The 16,426-nt window shown below is 37.7% G+C and overlaps 1 protein-coding gene across 1 annotated transcript in view; it reads left to right on the top strand.

The window, feature by feature from the left end:
- Positions 1-16,426, top strand: part of ZNF407 (zinc finger protein 407) — a 391,671-nt gene that overhangs the window by 254,337 nt on the left and 120,908 nt on the right. The window contains exon 7 of the mRNA XM_063299035.1: positions 2,237-2,357. Within this exon, the coding sequence (XP_063155105.1) occupies positions 2,237-2,357 (121 nt within the window). The remainder of the gene's footprint in view (positions 1-2,236; positions 2,358-16,426) is intronic.

Here is a 16,426-nt window from a genome sequence, read left to right as displayed (position 1 = left end):
TTACATTCTTTGAGAGAGAGTCAGCATGGTGTAATGGTTAAGGTGCTGGACTAAGATGGAGAAAACCCAGATTCTAGTCCTCCCTTAGGCATAGAAACCAGCTGGGTGACCTTGGGCCAGTCACTCTCTCTCAGTCCAAATCAGTGTCAGTCTGTGACATGCCAGCTGAAAAATAAAGCTCCAAGTTGCATCATGTATTGATAGCTTCTCTATGAGAACAGCAAGTGCAACATGAAACAAGAGGACCCTGCTACTAAATAGGACAAATGCTAGAAACAACAATTAAATTGTAGGACAGAATCATCTGGTTGCACCTAAGGCTTATAGAAGAACTAAGGCTTGGTATTCAGTGAAACGAAAGCAAAGATGAAGCAAGGTGGGATTCCTTATGAAAGTCTTTTCATTCTGCCAGTGATAGACATTATGCAAATTGACACATTCCTAATCCAAGTTAATACCTCAAAGTCTTGCTTGAGGAATATCTGCATATTTTATTCTTCCAAGTAATTGCAGGTTTGCAGGCATTCACCTCTTAACTGTTGCAAAGTTTCCTGAAATTTCTATGACACTCACAGCTACAGTACCAGTGTCATCTGACAGCAGCAGGGTGGATTGATTTGCAGTAAATTCTCTGGACAAACTGCTATACTCACATCATTAAAATGGGATAATATTGTGGTTATTGTGAAAATAAGGTCTATCAAGAAGTGTGTATTTGTGCATTCTAGTCTTTATGTTGTGGGAGCAAATTCTAAGTAGCATTATTATGTTCCGTACCTTGGGTAGAGACTTAGCTTTGTTAATCTAATGGGCATGTGTCAGCATAGCTGGGTGAACACATTGCATGTAGGATCACATTGTCTGCTTGAGGATATGCAGATGGTATTTGGGATCTTGACATCATTTGATGAGCACAAAAGGAGAGACTTTTTTCTCTCTGTCAGAGTTGCAACGGGTATAGTCTACTTTCAAATCCCTGGTGATTCCTTCCTATTCTACTTTATTCTAGGTATGTTAGCTGTGCCCTTTGCACTAGCTATTGAGAGCAATTGGAACAGTATGAGCTTGCACATTATTGATACTAAAAAAATTCTGGTTCATCATTCATGAGAATATGGCCACTGAATTGATGTTTACCAGAGAATAGTCACAATCAATACATATTTGAAAGTAGGGTTTTTTTCCAGAATATCCTCTTATGAGCACTATTGCAGTCATCCATTCTCCCACTAACACATACATGCACACACACACACACACTCCTCCAAGAAAACATGAAAGTGAATTTTTGAAAGTGACACATGTTATTTCTCCTGTTACTTTCACCCAGTGTCTTCAACACAGATTATCATATTAAGGCTATGTGCAAATTATTTGCAAATGTGCAAATTAGGTTGTTTAATATATGCATAAACTTAGCAGAGCTACTTTGCTGTAATGGGAAATTTGTATTAAGCTTTTATTAAAGGTATACTAGCAGAACTGCTCTCAGACCTGTTTTTGATTCAGAGGAATGAGTGGATTATTTTGAGCTAATATAGTGCTTGTTCTTATTTCTCCTTTTTCTGATTGAGCTACTGCCATTATTTTGTTCACCCAGTGTCTTTCCAGTCAAGTGCTTGTAGTTATCCACATGCATTATTGTGTGATAAATTGTTGAACATCTGTTCAGTTTGAAGACTAACTCAGTCCTGTCTTTTGAAATTATGTTGGCTTGAGATCTGAAAGTGGGAAAAGACATTCACATTCACATGTGGAGACCTACCTGGGGGTAAGGTTCAGAATATAATATCACTTTTTCTTGAAATAACTGTTACTGTGAATCCACTTTATGGTCTAGGCATTGTATATTAGCATACCCCTAGTAACCACTTAATAGTACTAGTTGATGATAAGAAATGTTGTTTACTAAAAGCAGATAAACATCCAATGGAAAAGCACATAAGCAAATTAATTCATAGCAGATTACTCATATGGTTGCTAAATACATACAATTTAACAGTGACTAGTGGTTGTATGGAGATGACAAGCTACGGTGATAGCAGAATCATTTAAGCAAGAGAAAAACAGTTAATATAGGTAATATATACCTTAAGATAAGTACAATAGTTTGCACTTAACTTGTATATTTTTTAGATCTGCCATTTTTCACTCTTGTTAAATTGTGGTTAAAAATTAAGAAGAATAACCTTGCTTTTTCTACTTCTAAAAACGAATCACTTTTATTTTCTTTCAGGAGAGAAGCCATTTAAATGTGATGAATGTAACTTTGCTTCCACAACCCAGTCCCATCTGACCCGACACAAACGTGTACATACTGGGGAAAAACCCTACAGATGTCCTTGGTGTGACTACAGGTACAGAGATTGATAGTGACAATATAGAATTGGCAGAAGATCTGAATTTCATACAAACTGACAAATAATGTATATTGTAATTACATCCTCACTGGTACAGAATTTAACAAAATTAAGAAAGGACTCTTTGTCCAGTTGTGAATGGGGGGGGGGACCTTGTTTTGAAGACATTTATATGAATCGCAGAGGTGCTAATGCTGTTTATTTCGCAGATGCTGTGAAATCTGCTAGAATTCTCTGTGGAGGGACTGTTGATCTGCATTGCCTTTTCAGATCAGCTGCAGTTTTGGAAAAAAATGGTTGAGTTGCAGCCATGACACTAAAAAAGAAAGTCCCCAAAGAATTTAACAGGCCCATTGTCCATTAAATATTTTAAACTGAAGCACCTGCCTGTCACTTTAGCAATACTGATTTGGTTTATTTGCTATAGCCTTGTTGTCTCCAGCATCTCGTCCTCCCCATGGTACCACTGAAAATATTCTGCATGATTCATAGCCAGGAATTGATATCCTTGTCTTAATTAGGAGAGGGGTTCAGTGGCTGCAGTTTTGCTATCTTTCAGATTGATGTTGAAACACCGCTTTAACATCCTTTATAGATGTTAGAGGCTACTTCTTGCATGAGTGGAAATGTTAATCCCAAAATGTTCTTGCTAATCTTATCTTGATGTTTATGCTGTTTTTAAATCTACCTGAGAGTGTTAGCTGGGATGGAGATAGAGAGAAAGGGGGCAAGAAAGGGAAGAGCTTACATATTCTTTTTCAAAGATTTGGCTTCACGTTCCCATTATCCCTTGTTCAGTTCAACAGTAAACTATGTGATTTCTTAGAGCCAATTCTCTTTCACTTTACAGTCTTTGTTACTAGGAATAAAAACATATTTGGAGCCTTAGAAATGAACTTACTTTAAATAAAAGTCAAATTCAGTTCTTGGGAATATTTTGCACAGTGTAATGAAATTTTAACGACTGTAATTTTTCACAAGAAGTAGAACACTGACTTATTTTAAGTCACTGATACACCTTTAATAAAGAGCCACTAATGCTACAGAGGCGGCATTATGTAAGTTGCCATCTGCTGGGTGATTTGTTTTGCTTTGTTTGTACTATTTTGTGAAATAACTAAAGCAAAGTATAAGAATCAAAGAGGGCTTTTTATAGATAAGAAATTTAAAAAGCCAGATCTGCAAACTGCATTAATTTTACAAATGTACATTCTAAAAATATGTCATATGTGAAGGATATCCTACAAGCCTAAGGATAAATAGCATGCATTTTTAATAGACTTACGTGCACTAAAATAAAATCTTTTACATTCATTATGCATTATAAACTAATTAAACAATGCTTGGTATGGGATTATAGCCTCTGATATCAAATGCAGAAGGATTCATTGTGTAGTTTCAGCAACATTAGCCTTTTGAGTCAGAGAGGGAGTCCACTGAGACTAGTTTTCTCACATTGGATGGTTTCCCTGGAGAATCCGTAGAAATAGTTCCTATTTATTTTGTATGTACTCATAACTTTTAAAATAAAAACCCATATTGTAATATGTTCTTTTGTGCATGCCAAAGTAGTTAGAACAAAACCAAAATGAAGGTGCTCTTTTTAAATTTAATCAATTTCAGATAATTTGATATGTCAGCAAATGCAGTTCTTCCTGTTATTTCTTAGTTTAGCAGAGGACATGTTGCGTTTACCTAAGCCTTTATCAGAAGAACACACAAAATGTGTACTATCAGACTCACACAGGGCTTTCATGGAGATCTGATTTAATAATGAATAGTATGCAGGATCACAAGCAAAGCTGAGAATAGTAAAAGCGCGGGACGTCTCCCAGTAAAACCCCAAGCAGCTTCCAGTCCCTCCCCCCAGAGTCAGCACAATTCCATGCCCTGCAGGTGCCCCTAATGGTTCCTGCCGGTCTGCGGGAAACCTCCTTGACAAGGTGAGGTAACCCAAACAGGCATTCTTCCTTCCTCGCATCGCAACCTGGTACAAAGAACAGGAGCAGCCTCCTCCCGTACAGCAACTCGTGTCAGCACCATGGCATGGGAACACGTTACAATGTTTTCCAGGAACATTGGAACAGGGACTATGACATTAGGCCATTATATCAAATGGCACAATAGTGTGCATTATTAATTTTTATCTTCCAAATTTTTACACATGATGTGCAGGTAATAACTTTTTTTTATTTACAAACAGTCTTAAATTTATTCATTTCCTGGCAGAGTGATGCATGGATGTTTAATGGTCATATAAAATATGACTAGGTTGGAAATACCATCAGTAAAGTAGCTTTTAGAACAAAAATATGAAGAACAAATCTTCCACCATAAACATGTTCTCATGTTGCTTAAAACTAATTCCATTTGGACAATGATCGATGCTTACAGTGTTTTAAAGATCAGCAAGGTAATAGGTAACTGCCAGATACATAGGAATTAGAAATCTGAGTACACTGTACATAATCCAAAGTACCCTACTTGATATTGTATGTGTGTAAATGGATTTTTCACTCACCTGTTCTGGTGGTAGCACTTAAGGATACTTCTTTAAGAAGGCTTAAAGAATTTCTGGAATGGTCTTCCATGTTGCATAAATAGATAGTACTAAAGGAGAAGGCTTGTGATACCTGATGTACAGACTTCCATGTCTATCACGAGGGAAGGAAGTTAATGGAATACTTTTACTGATGTGATCATAGCAGGTATAGCAAACAGTTTCTGATTATCTTACCAGTTTTTCCTTTGTTAGTAGTGATTATTGAATGCCAGATTGGTCTGTAACAAAACCACTGTCGTCTGTGACAATTCTGGGTGAGCAGGCCAAACTTTGTATGTGTAACTGAGAGCTAAATAGTGAAGAGTTAATCTGTTCCAGTTTTCTTTTTCTGGGTACAATTTTCAATTCAATTTTATTACAGCCCTAAGGCCAGATACAATCAAAATAACATAATAGAAGTATTATTAGTGTGTGTGTGTGTGTGTGTGTGTATACACATACATACACATACACAAACACACAAAGACACACAGACACACACAGACACACGTACATGTGTACATACACACATACTGTATATATCAGGAAAACAGTAAGTATAATAAGATCTAAAAATAATTAATATTCTAGAGGTGACGGACTCGTCCCTGGGGGAGCTGGGGGTGTTGACGACCGACAGGAAGCTCTGGCGTGGGCTGGTCCATGAAGTCACGAAGAGTCGGAAGCGACTAAACGAATAAACAACAACAAAAAAATAATTAAGAACAAAGATAGCAAAATAAATCAAAATAAAATACTATTATAAGAAATTCCAAACCTAAGTAATGGCGTGGCATATCATACAGATGGTAGCACAAAACTGGGCAACTTGGGAGGATATTTTTGAGTCCTTGTCCAAAAGCAGTAACATTAACTAGAAATCATATTCCCTATCTGGAAATTTCTTCAAGATTGGATATATTTGGGTCTGCCTAGAGCTCTTATATAGGGAACAATATAGTAGCATATGGCTTAGAGTTTCTATTGAGCCATCACTGTATGGACTTAACTGAAGGTGCATAGGAATATCCTTAAAACATCCAAAAAGGACTGCTAAAGGCAAAGCATCCAACCTGGCTAAGGTAAAGGCCTTACAAAATTTCAAAATTGTAATGGATTGTAAATAGGAGTCTGGAGCGAACCCTTTTGGAAGGAAGTGATAAATATAGGGGTGTAATCCCTTATTTAAATTAGTATGGGGATCCGTATCCCAAATTTGTTTTTAAGGGCAGTTCTAGCATTATCAAAACCTAAAAAGCACAGATTTTCCATAGAGAAGCCCAGCAATTGAATTTTATCTAGGGCTTTTTAAAGCCATGATCATTTAAAGCAATCTCTAAATACTATTGGGGCCAAAATATAGTAAGTAGAATTAACTTTAGCCAGAAGGTAAGAGAAGAAACCATGCACTAGCATCCAACAAAACTATATCTGTTTCTACAGGTAAGATGGCATTTTTGATACTATTTGGAACCATTGATAAGGCTCTAATAAACTTATTTTGAACTGTTTCAATAATATTAAGCTTTGCAAAGGAGCAAATTTGAGAGCCATAGAGAAGCTGAAGGACTACCTTAGCTTGAAAGTCCTTGCAAACTGCAGAGATATAATGGCTTCCTTTTGAATGGTAAAATCTTATGATAACTATAGAAGTATGCTGTGTGTCACTTGCCCAGAAAAAAAAAGAGCATTCCAAGATAAGAAAGCATGGAACTGCACTCCAAGATATTTATAGGTGCACACCTGTTCAATTTGAGTCCCATTTATTTGCCATTTATTAATTTTATGACAGTGTTGGGAAAAAACTAAAACTTTGGTTTTCTGATAATTTATTGATAATTTTTATCTGTACAAAATAAAGCTGGTGCCCTAAGTGCTTTTCTCATTCCCACTTATGACATAATAACTACATCATCAGCATGCAGTAGTGCTGGGATCGTATGATTGGCCAAAAAGGATGGATGATGGTCTGAAACCGCAAGCACTTGAATTATTGGATTTAGATATAAATTGAAAAGTAATGGAGCTAATATGCAAACTTGTCTTACACCTCTATATGTTGGTACTGTGTTAGATAAATATCCCCAAGGGGTACATATAATTTTCAGGGAGGTGTTTGAAATAAGTGATTGAATAAGCACAAGCAATCTTTTGTCAGTAGTGGATTGTCTCTGTCTCATAGTCTTTCTCTAGGTATTAGATCAAAAGCTGACTTAAAATCAACAAAGGTTGCAAAAAGGGAGAGGGTGCAGACTATTTTTATGCCAAATGGTGGAGAACCAAACAATGATCTAATCTTGATCACTCCTCTCTAAATCCAGCCTGTTCTTCAACAATATTTTCATTTTGTACCCAATCCACTAATCCCATACTCTTGTGGAAGCTGCCAAAGGTCCAGTTGCAATATAGGGACTTTTGTTAATGGCAGCTACTCCCCACCCCCCACAAGTGGGTGGTGTGGATGTCATAGTGATGAGACAAGAAGACTTTAGTACATGATTCAACTTGCTGTTCTTTTATACCATTTAGCACTTGATTGGATAACTGAATTCATGTTTTCTCAGTTTATTAAGTATGAAAATACCTGTCTTGAACAAATTTGGAGTGGCAATTTTACTGTTCTACAAGAAAAAAAGGAGAGTTGATTGCTGTTTGTATTATGCATGTTAATATTACTGTAAACAAATACTGCAAGACAGATCATTGTCAGGTTTTTTTCTTTACCTCCCCCCAAAGGCTTCTAGATTATTAGTAATTCAAGTTTTCCAATTTGCTTTTCGGATTCATTGTGAATAAGTCTTTAGAATAATTAGAAAATGTGTATCTTTTAACCCAATTTGGTTTTTCCATGTTCAAGATGTATCGTGTTATATATTTTATTAAATTTGAGTTAAAAGTCTACTTTATGTTCTTCTGATATTGTCAGATCATTATATAGATGTTTAGTGTTAGGTTTTAAAATATTATAATATAAATTTGTTTTGTGATATAATTATAGTTGTGATATAATTAAAAAGTAAATAAGCCCTGAGATCACCAAGTAATTAGTGTAACCATTTTGAAAATCAAATGACCTTACTACTTTCTGCATAAGAATCAAAATAAACATGTTTATGGTTCTTTAATCTCTATTCCCATTATGGAAGGACCACAGTTATCTTTGGGGATGGTCATTCTACATGGAATATCTCTGGACAGTCCCTTGTGTAGTAGTTAGCTTTTATTTTATATACATAGTGGTAGAAATGCAAGCCTTGCTAAGAAAAACATAAACTATCTTTTGACAGTACTATTTTGGCAGTATTCCCCAAGCAGTTGAGCTATTATCATGTAATGAAGTTGTTGTGTATGTTTTCTAACTCTGTGGAGATAATATTGCAGCCTGCCTTTTGTTTTCTTTCCCTCCACTATCAAGGTTTCAGAAGTAAAAAGATGGATATTACTGTTTTGCACCTGTCTCCAAGTCTAAAGGGGACATAAAAATAGATAACTTTCAACCACTGTTGGGCTTCTTTAGACTTCTAGTAAAAATAATTGAGGGTTTATTATGTATAAGATGATAAAGGAGTTCCTATGGGGTAATGGGCTGGGGATATGACAGGGGGGAAGAAAAAGAGAGAGAAAGAGAGTAAAAAGTAAGTTAAAATCTTCTATATAAGCCTATTTAGATTTTTTATATAGGGAATTTATAGAGGGAATTAAACTAAGATAATGGTAATGGGATTAATATACTTTTCTTGGGGAGTGTGTTGTATCTCAGTGAATACTAAGTTGTTGACCCTTACACCCATTAATTTGCCTTTTATATTGTTGGAATAATTCTGCTGCCTAATCCTCTCTTTTTTTGGAGCATATAAATTATGGAGTTTATATAAGTTTGGAGCATATAACTTATATAAGCATGTAAGTGGGAACGATACTTATACAGTACCCACAGCTACTTATGATTATATAGTGATGGTAAGCAGGAATTTTGCTCTTTCCTTTCTCTCTCTGCTCCTCCCCTTCTTTTCAACTAATGACAAGTGGCAGCAGACATTTTGAACTATTGCTGAAGTGACGGAGTTGTGTTTTGATTAACAAATTGAGTTTCAGCCCAGCCAAAGCAAATCAACAACTACAAAAAGTAAATATTTAAAATTGTTTGGCAGTTGTAATCTCAAGAGACATAAAAAAATAATCTCTGCATTAAATTTGTATATCTAAATACACATTTATATAGAAGACAATAATCTATTAGAAATTACTTTGTTAATATAACCAAACATGAAAAACAAATGTGAGTAAAATCTTTAACTAAAGGATTCTTCAACAGTTAAGCTTTTTCAGCCAGTGTTATTTCACATACTTTTAAATAGCATTGATCCAAAAAAGGAAGCTAACAGCAAAAATTGAATTAATACATTTATGTTGTGCCATTTTATAAGTCTCAGGAAAAGGGACAATAGAAGGCTTATTACAAATTATGTAATTAGAATTAATTGCAAATAATTCCTATAATTTTTCCCAATATACTCAAACACTTTCAACCAAAATAAATAATAAAGGAACCTTTGCTGCAACAGAGGGTAATATGTACGTAATAATAGCAAACTTCATTACAGTTGTTAACCAATTCAAAAACAAAAAGAAAACAAAGTATGAGACAGCAAATACAAACCATAGTAAAACTTAATATTTATAAAAGTGATGCGGGCAAAGTACAAAATTAAGTCATGTTCAGAGAAATACAATTAGATAAATTACAGTAACAGCTGTCAATAAAATTGATCCAGGTAGCCTGGAAATGTGACTAGATGGTCAGTTACTAGCTACAACAAGGCATTTTTATAATAAGAGTAGTAATATCTACACTCTTGAAAAATGAAAAAAGACCACATACTCCCTTTGTCAAAACATAAATACATACATACATAAATACCCTCTCATTCAAATGTTAACAAGTAACAGATATTAACATTCCATTGCTTTAAATCAGATACAGATTTTTCTTACCAATGTTGTGTGATAATTCTTTTACTTGGTTCCTATAATTGTTGAAATGCATAATTGTTGATGCCTTGATAAATTTCAGACACTAGGCTATAGCCAAGAAGGACATATACATCTTTACCACACAGCAATGCAACCAGTCATATTAACAATCCTGTATATTTCAACCCAAAATGTAGCCATAGGATTAAAACAAACCTGATGAATTAATATCCTGTTTTCTGAATTGCATCTCTAACAGAAAAGTGTTTGTAAGCAACCTTTATTAAACATTCTCTAAGGTGTTCAGTATACCCAAAACAAAGAAATGTATTAAATATCCTTCAAATCTGTTGTAAATAATATGATGGAATAAGCATAGGAAGGCATCTCAAAATGTAAATCAACCTTGGAGTTAAATTTATCTTAATTGCATTTATCTTACCCTCAAATCTCAAAAGAATTTTAAACCATCCATCTAGCTTATTTTTTATTTGCCTCAAAACCTGGAATAAAATGAGAAAGATTCCTGGGAATTTTTCTATCAAGTCAAATAAAGGAATCAGAATCTAAATCCCCAATGTTTAGACTTGTCTAAATTACTTCTATTTTTTTCAACTTACAGAGTAACCAGACAGGATCCCAAACTTATGTATACCTTAAATGAGTTTTAAGAAGATAGATTTCTGGTCCATCTACAAAAATAAGAGTCATCCCTAATATTATACACTGTTCCCCATCCTGCCAATAGTCCCATCACAGGATTTCTGATTATGTAGAATTTCTGATTATAACCCCCCCCCAAAAAAACCCCAGAAAGAAGGCATTCTGGGCACCAAAAAGGGCACAATGTTAAATGTTAATTTCCCCCTATGATTTAAATCATCATATCAATCCAAAATATAAAACTTAAAAAAAAAAAACACCCTCAAAGTGAGTGGGGTGTGGCTATTGTTGTTTGGGGGACTCTGGAGGCTTTCAGACATGCTGCACTGAGATCCTGTTCGTGAAATTAGAGTCTAGGGATCTGTTGGGATTGCTTCCCTGCCAGAGCTGCTTGACTCCACAGTCAGGATGACTATAGAGTTTCCTAGACTTATGGTACTGGGTAACATCCCTCTACAGGGTGGTAGGGCCTATTTAATCTGTCTGTCCCAGGCACCCAATGGAAGCTATTGGATTCTAGAGGGAGCTTGCAGTAATTCCTGAGCTCTGATATATGATTTGCCTGAGGCCTTAATCACCATTTGGAATGAAAGGACAATGATGTCCTTGGATCAGATCACGCCTCTGTGTGGATCCCGGAAAGCCTGCTGGATTTTTGGAGGAACTCCAGGAGATGAAGTGGCAGAAGAGACAGTTAAGAGAGTTTTTAGAGGAAGATGAGGAGTAGCTCTGATTGAACAGGCTTTGTTATGGATTACCCTGTGGCAATCAGAGTGGCAAAAGTAGTTATCTCTCCATTTCTCCATTCATATCACATCTGCAGATTGCTGGCCAGCAGCCCTATTTAAAGTAACACAGTCTGTCCTGGGAAAAGAGAAGCCAAACGAATATATATAAACGAATATGTGAGGAAAGCTCTAGGCAACTGACAGCCCTGAGATGCCCTACAAAGCAGAGGTTTAGGGCTAGACCTCTCTTCCACCAACACTGACAGAACAATTCTTGGAGAAAAAAGGAGTCACAACACTGTGCCTCCTATTCCCAATCCCCTAAATCAATCCAGGATACTGTAGTTGATGATTCTGAAGGCTGCACCATCTGGTACTCTACGCAGGGCTGGCCTTGAAGACCACTTGGAAGCTATAGCTGGTCCAGAGCATAGCAGCACAGATGGTTATTGGTGTGCCTCAGTATTCCCATGTCATATTTCCATTCTGTGCATGAGCTCTCAGTGGGCTTCCAGGTAGAATTCAAAGTGCTGGTTATTATCTATAAAGCCCTTCTTGGCGTAGGACTGGTTTATGTGTGGGACTGCCTGTCTCCATTTCTGGTCATGTCACAAGGTCTGACAGAGTGGGCATACTCCAGGTCTCTTCTGTTAAACAGTGCCATTTAATGGGGCCCAGGAAGCATACTTTCTATATCATGGCACCTACCCTATGGAACACTGTGCCCTCCTGAAATTTGGATGGTCCCAACCTTGCTAGCCTTTCATAAAGCACTGAAGACCTTGTTCTTTCCCCAGGCATTGAGCCAGGTTGTGGGGTGACCCATCTTGCTGCTTTGATTATATGTTGGTTGAGTTGCTGTGAGGGCATTGGGTTCTTTTTATATGTTTTAATTTGTTCTCTTATTATTGGTATTTCTGTTTGTTAGCTGCTCAGAATCACATGTCTGATCAAGCCTAGCTGAGTACATAATGGTCAGAACAGCAAACTGTAATTGTTGGACCAAAGTAATTAAAATCTTAGCTTCCATATTTATCAGGAACCCTAACACTATAATAACCCTCTCATAATAGAATTCTAGCCTTCCATAGGAATAGCTATGATACTTGCCTTACAGATAAAAGATTTCTATTGGTCTGGAGATGGATAGAGTATATAAAGAGTTAGTAATTCTTTAGCTTCCTCTTCTAAAAAAATTAACTAAGTGTTACCTCAACTGTATATAATTTGATCTCAAATAAATGTATTAGTGCAAAGACAGTGATACGACTGAGTCCCTGTTAATATGAAATAACACTCCATTTCCTGTTGTGCTTAATAAAATATTCAGCAAAGATACATTTAAGGACTACTTAAAGAATGTATTTAAATTTTTATCAAATAAAACACTAAATTTTATTGGAGCATGATCTGAAATTGAAATAATGCCTATACCACATGGTTTAATTTTAGATATCAATGAATGAGATATCAGGCCATAATCTACTTGAAAAGAATTGTTGTATACAGAGGAAAAGGAAGTTTATTTCTATTGTGGAGGATTAATAGAATATCAAGGTGAAAGGTCCCCTGTGCAAGCACCGACTCATGTCTGACCCTTTGGAGGGATGCTGCTTTCACGATGTTTTCTTGGCAGACTATATTTATTTATTTGATTGATTGATTGATTGATTGATTGATTGATTGATTTCTATAGCCGCCCATCTCAACAAGTGACTGGGCGGCTTACAACAATAAAACCATAAAACAATTGTTGTTTATTCATTTAGTCGCTTCCGACTCTTCGTGACTTCATGGACCAGCCCACGCCAGAGCTTCCTGTTGGTCGTCAACACCCCCAGCTCCCCCAGGGACGAGTCCATCACCTCTAGAATATCATCCATCCACCTTGGTCGGCCCCTCTTCCTTTTGCCCTCCACTCTCCCTAGCATCAGCATCTTCTCCAGGGTGTCCTGTCTTCTCATTATGTGGCCAAAGTATTTCAGCTTTGCCTTTAATATCATTCCCTCAAGTGAGCAGTCTGGCTTTATTTCCTGGAGGATGGACTGGTTTGATCTTCTTGCAGTCCAAGGCACTCTCAGAATTTCCTCCAACACCACAGTTCCAAAGCATCTTATCTTCCTTCGCTCCGCCTTCCTTATGGTCCAGCTCTCGCAGCCATATGTCACTACAGGGAACACCATTGCTTTAACTATGCGGGTCTTTGTTGTCAGTGTGATGTCTCTGCTCTTAACTATTTTATCGAGATTGGTCATTGCTGTTCTCCCAAGGATTAAGTGTCTTCTGATTTCCTGACTGCAGTCAGCATCTGCAGTAAACTTTGCACCTAGAAATACAAGTCTTTCACTGCTTCTACATTTTCTCCCTCTATTTGCCAGTTATCAATCAAGCTGGTTGCCATAATCTTGGTTTTTTTGAGGTTTAGCTGCAAGCCAGCTTTTGCACTTTCTTTTTTCACCTTCATCATAAGGCTCCTCAGTTCCTCTTCGCTTCCAGCCATCAAAGTGGTATCATCTGCATATCTGAGATTGTTAATGTTTCTTCCAGCAATTTTAACTCCAGCCTTGGATTCCTCAAGCCCAGCATGTCGCATGTTGTGTTCTGCGTACAAGAGTATACAGGCCTGCCGTACTCCTTTCCCAATCTTAAACCAGTCCGTTGTTCCGTGGTCTGTTCTTACTGTTGCTACTTGGTCGTTATACAGATTCTTCAGGAGGCAGACAAGATGACTTGGTATCCCCATACCACTAAGAACTTGCCACAATTTGTTATGGTCCACACAGTCAAAGGCTTTAGAATAGTCAATAAAACAGAAATAGATGTTTTTCTGAAACGCCCTGGCTTTTTCCATTATCCAGCGGATATTGGCAATTTGGTCCCTAGTTCCTCTGCCTTTTCTAAGCCCAGCTTGTACATCTGGCAATTCTCGCTCCATGAATTGCTGGAGTCTACCTTGCAGGATCTTGAGCATTACCTTACTGGCATGTGAAATGAGTGCCACTGTTTGATAGTTTGAACGTTCTTTAGTGTTTCCCTTTTTTGGTATGGGGATATAAGTTGATTTTTTCCAGTCTGATGGCCATTCTTGTGTTTTCCAAATTTGCTGGCATATAGCATGCATTACCTTGACAGCATCATCTTGCAATATTTTGAACAGTTCAGCTGGGATGCCGTCGTCTCCTGCTGCCTTGTTCTTAGCAATGCTTCTTAAGGCCCATTCAACCTCACTCTTCAGGATGTCTGGCCCTAGCTCACTGACCACACCGTCAAAGCTATCCCCGATATTGTTATCCTTCCTATACAGGTCTTCTGTATATTCTTGCCACCTTTTCTTGATCTCTTCTTCTTCTGTTAGGTCCTTGCCATCTTTGTTTTTGATCATACCCATTTTGGCCTGGAATTTACCTCCGATGTTTCTAATTTTCTGGAAGAGGTCTCTTGTCCTTCCTATTCTATTGTCTTCTTCCACTTCTATGCATTGCTTGTTCAAAAATAATTCCTTATCTCTTCTGGCTAACCTCTGGAATTTTGCATTTAATTGGGCATATCTCCCCCTATCGCTGTTGCCTTTTGCTTTCCTTCTTTCTTGGGCTACTTCTAGTGTCTCAGGAGACAGCCATTTTGCCTTCTTGGTTTTCTCTTTCTTTGGGATGTATTTTGTTGCCGCCTCCTGAACAATGTTGCGAACTTCTGTCCAGAGTTCTTCCAGGACCCTATCTACTAAATCCAGTCCCTTAAATCGATTCTTCACCTCCACTGCATATTCCTTAGGAATATTGAGCTCATATCTAGCTGATCTGTGGGTCTTCCCTAAACTCTTTTGTCTGATCCTAAATTGTGCAAGAAGAAGTTCGTGATCTGAACTACAGTCAGCTCCAGGTCTTGTTTTTACTGACTGTATAGATGTCCGCCACCTTTGGCTGCAAAGGATGTAGTCAGTCTGATTTCGGTGTTGTCCATCTGGTGAAGTCCATGTATAAAGCCATCTCTTAGGTTGTTGGAAGAGAGTGTTTGTTATGCAGAGTGAGCTGTCTTGGCAAAATTCTATCAGCCTATGTCCTGCTTCGTTTTGTTCTCCCAGGCCATGCTTACCTGTAATTCCAGGTGTCATTTGACTGCCCACCTTAGCATTCCAGTCTCCCGTGATGAAAATAACATCTCTTTTAGTCATGTTGTCCAGTAGGTGCTGCAGATCCTCATAGAATTGCTCTACTTCAGCTTCTTCAGCATCTGTGGTTGGGGCGTATATTTGGATCACTGTGATGTTAGATGGCTTGCCCTGAATTCGAATTGAGATCATTCTGTCGTTATTCAGATTGTATCCAAGCACTGCTTTAGCACTTTACTATTAATTATGAAGGCTACTCCATTTCTTCTGTGGTCCTCTTGTCCACAGTAGTAGATCTGGTGGTCATTTGATGTGAAGTGGCCCATTCCAGTCCATTTCAGTTCACTGACGCCCAGAATGTCTATCTTTAATCTTGACATCTCACCAATAACCACATCCAACCACATCCAATTTGCCCTGGCTCATAGATCTTACATTCCATGTTCCAATGGTGTGTTGATCCTTAGAACATCGGATTCGCCGTTCACCACCAGCACCGTCGGCCACTAGCCATCCTTTCGGCTTTGAGCCAGCTCCGTCATCACGTCTGGGTCTAGTTGAACTCATCCTCTGTTCCTCCCCAGTAGCATTTTGACCATCTTCCGACCTGGGGGTCTCATCCTCCGATGGTATACCGACATATCTCTGGTTGTACTGATCCATTTAGTTTTCATGGCAGGAATACTGGTGTGGGTTGCCATTACCTTCCCCAGGGATCGCATTTAGTCTTCCTCTCTGTCATGACCTTCCCGTCTTGGGTGGCCCTTCACGGTTTAGCTCATGGCATCATTGAGGTGCTGAAGCTCCAGCACCATGACAAGGTAATGATCCTTTGCTGAAGATAAAACAATTAAAGCAATTATAATTAAAACAGTTAAAATATAAAATAAATATAAAATAAACATATAAGGCTGCCAAGTGAGCAATGCTATTAATACAGCCAAGAGACGGGACCATCCGCACACTCGAGGCCCCAGGCCCAGGCACAAAGCCAGGTCTTTACAGCCTTGTAACACCACTGCTACGTGAGCTGCATTGGTTACCAATGTGC

The sequence above is a fragment of the Candoia aspera genome, chromosome 3, assembly GCF_035149785.1.
Source record: "Candoia aspera isolate rCanAsp1 chromosome 3, rCanAsp1.hap2, whole genome shotgun sequence".
Lineage (NCBI taxonomy): Eukaryota > Metazoa > Chordata > Lepidosauria > Squamata > Boidae > Candoia > Candoia aspera.
This window is presented reverse-complemented; position numbering and strand designations above follow the sequence as displayed.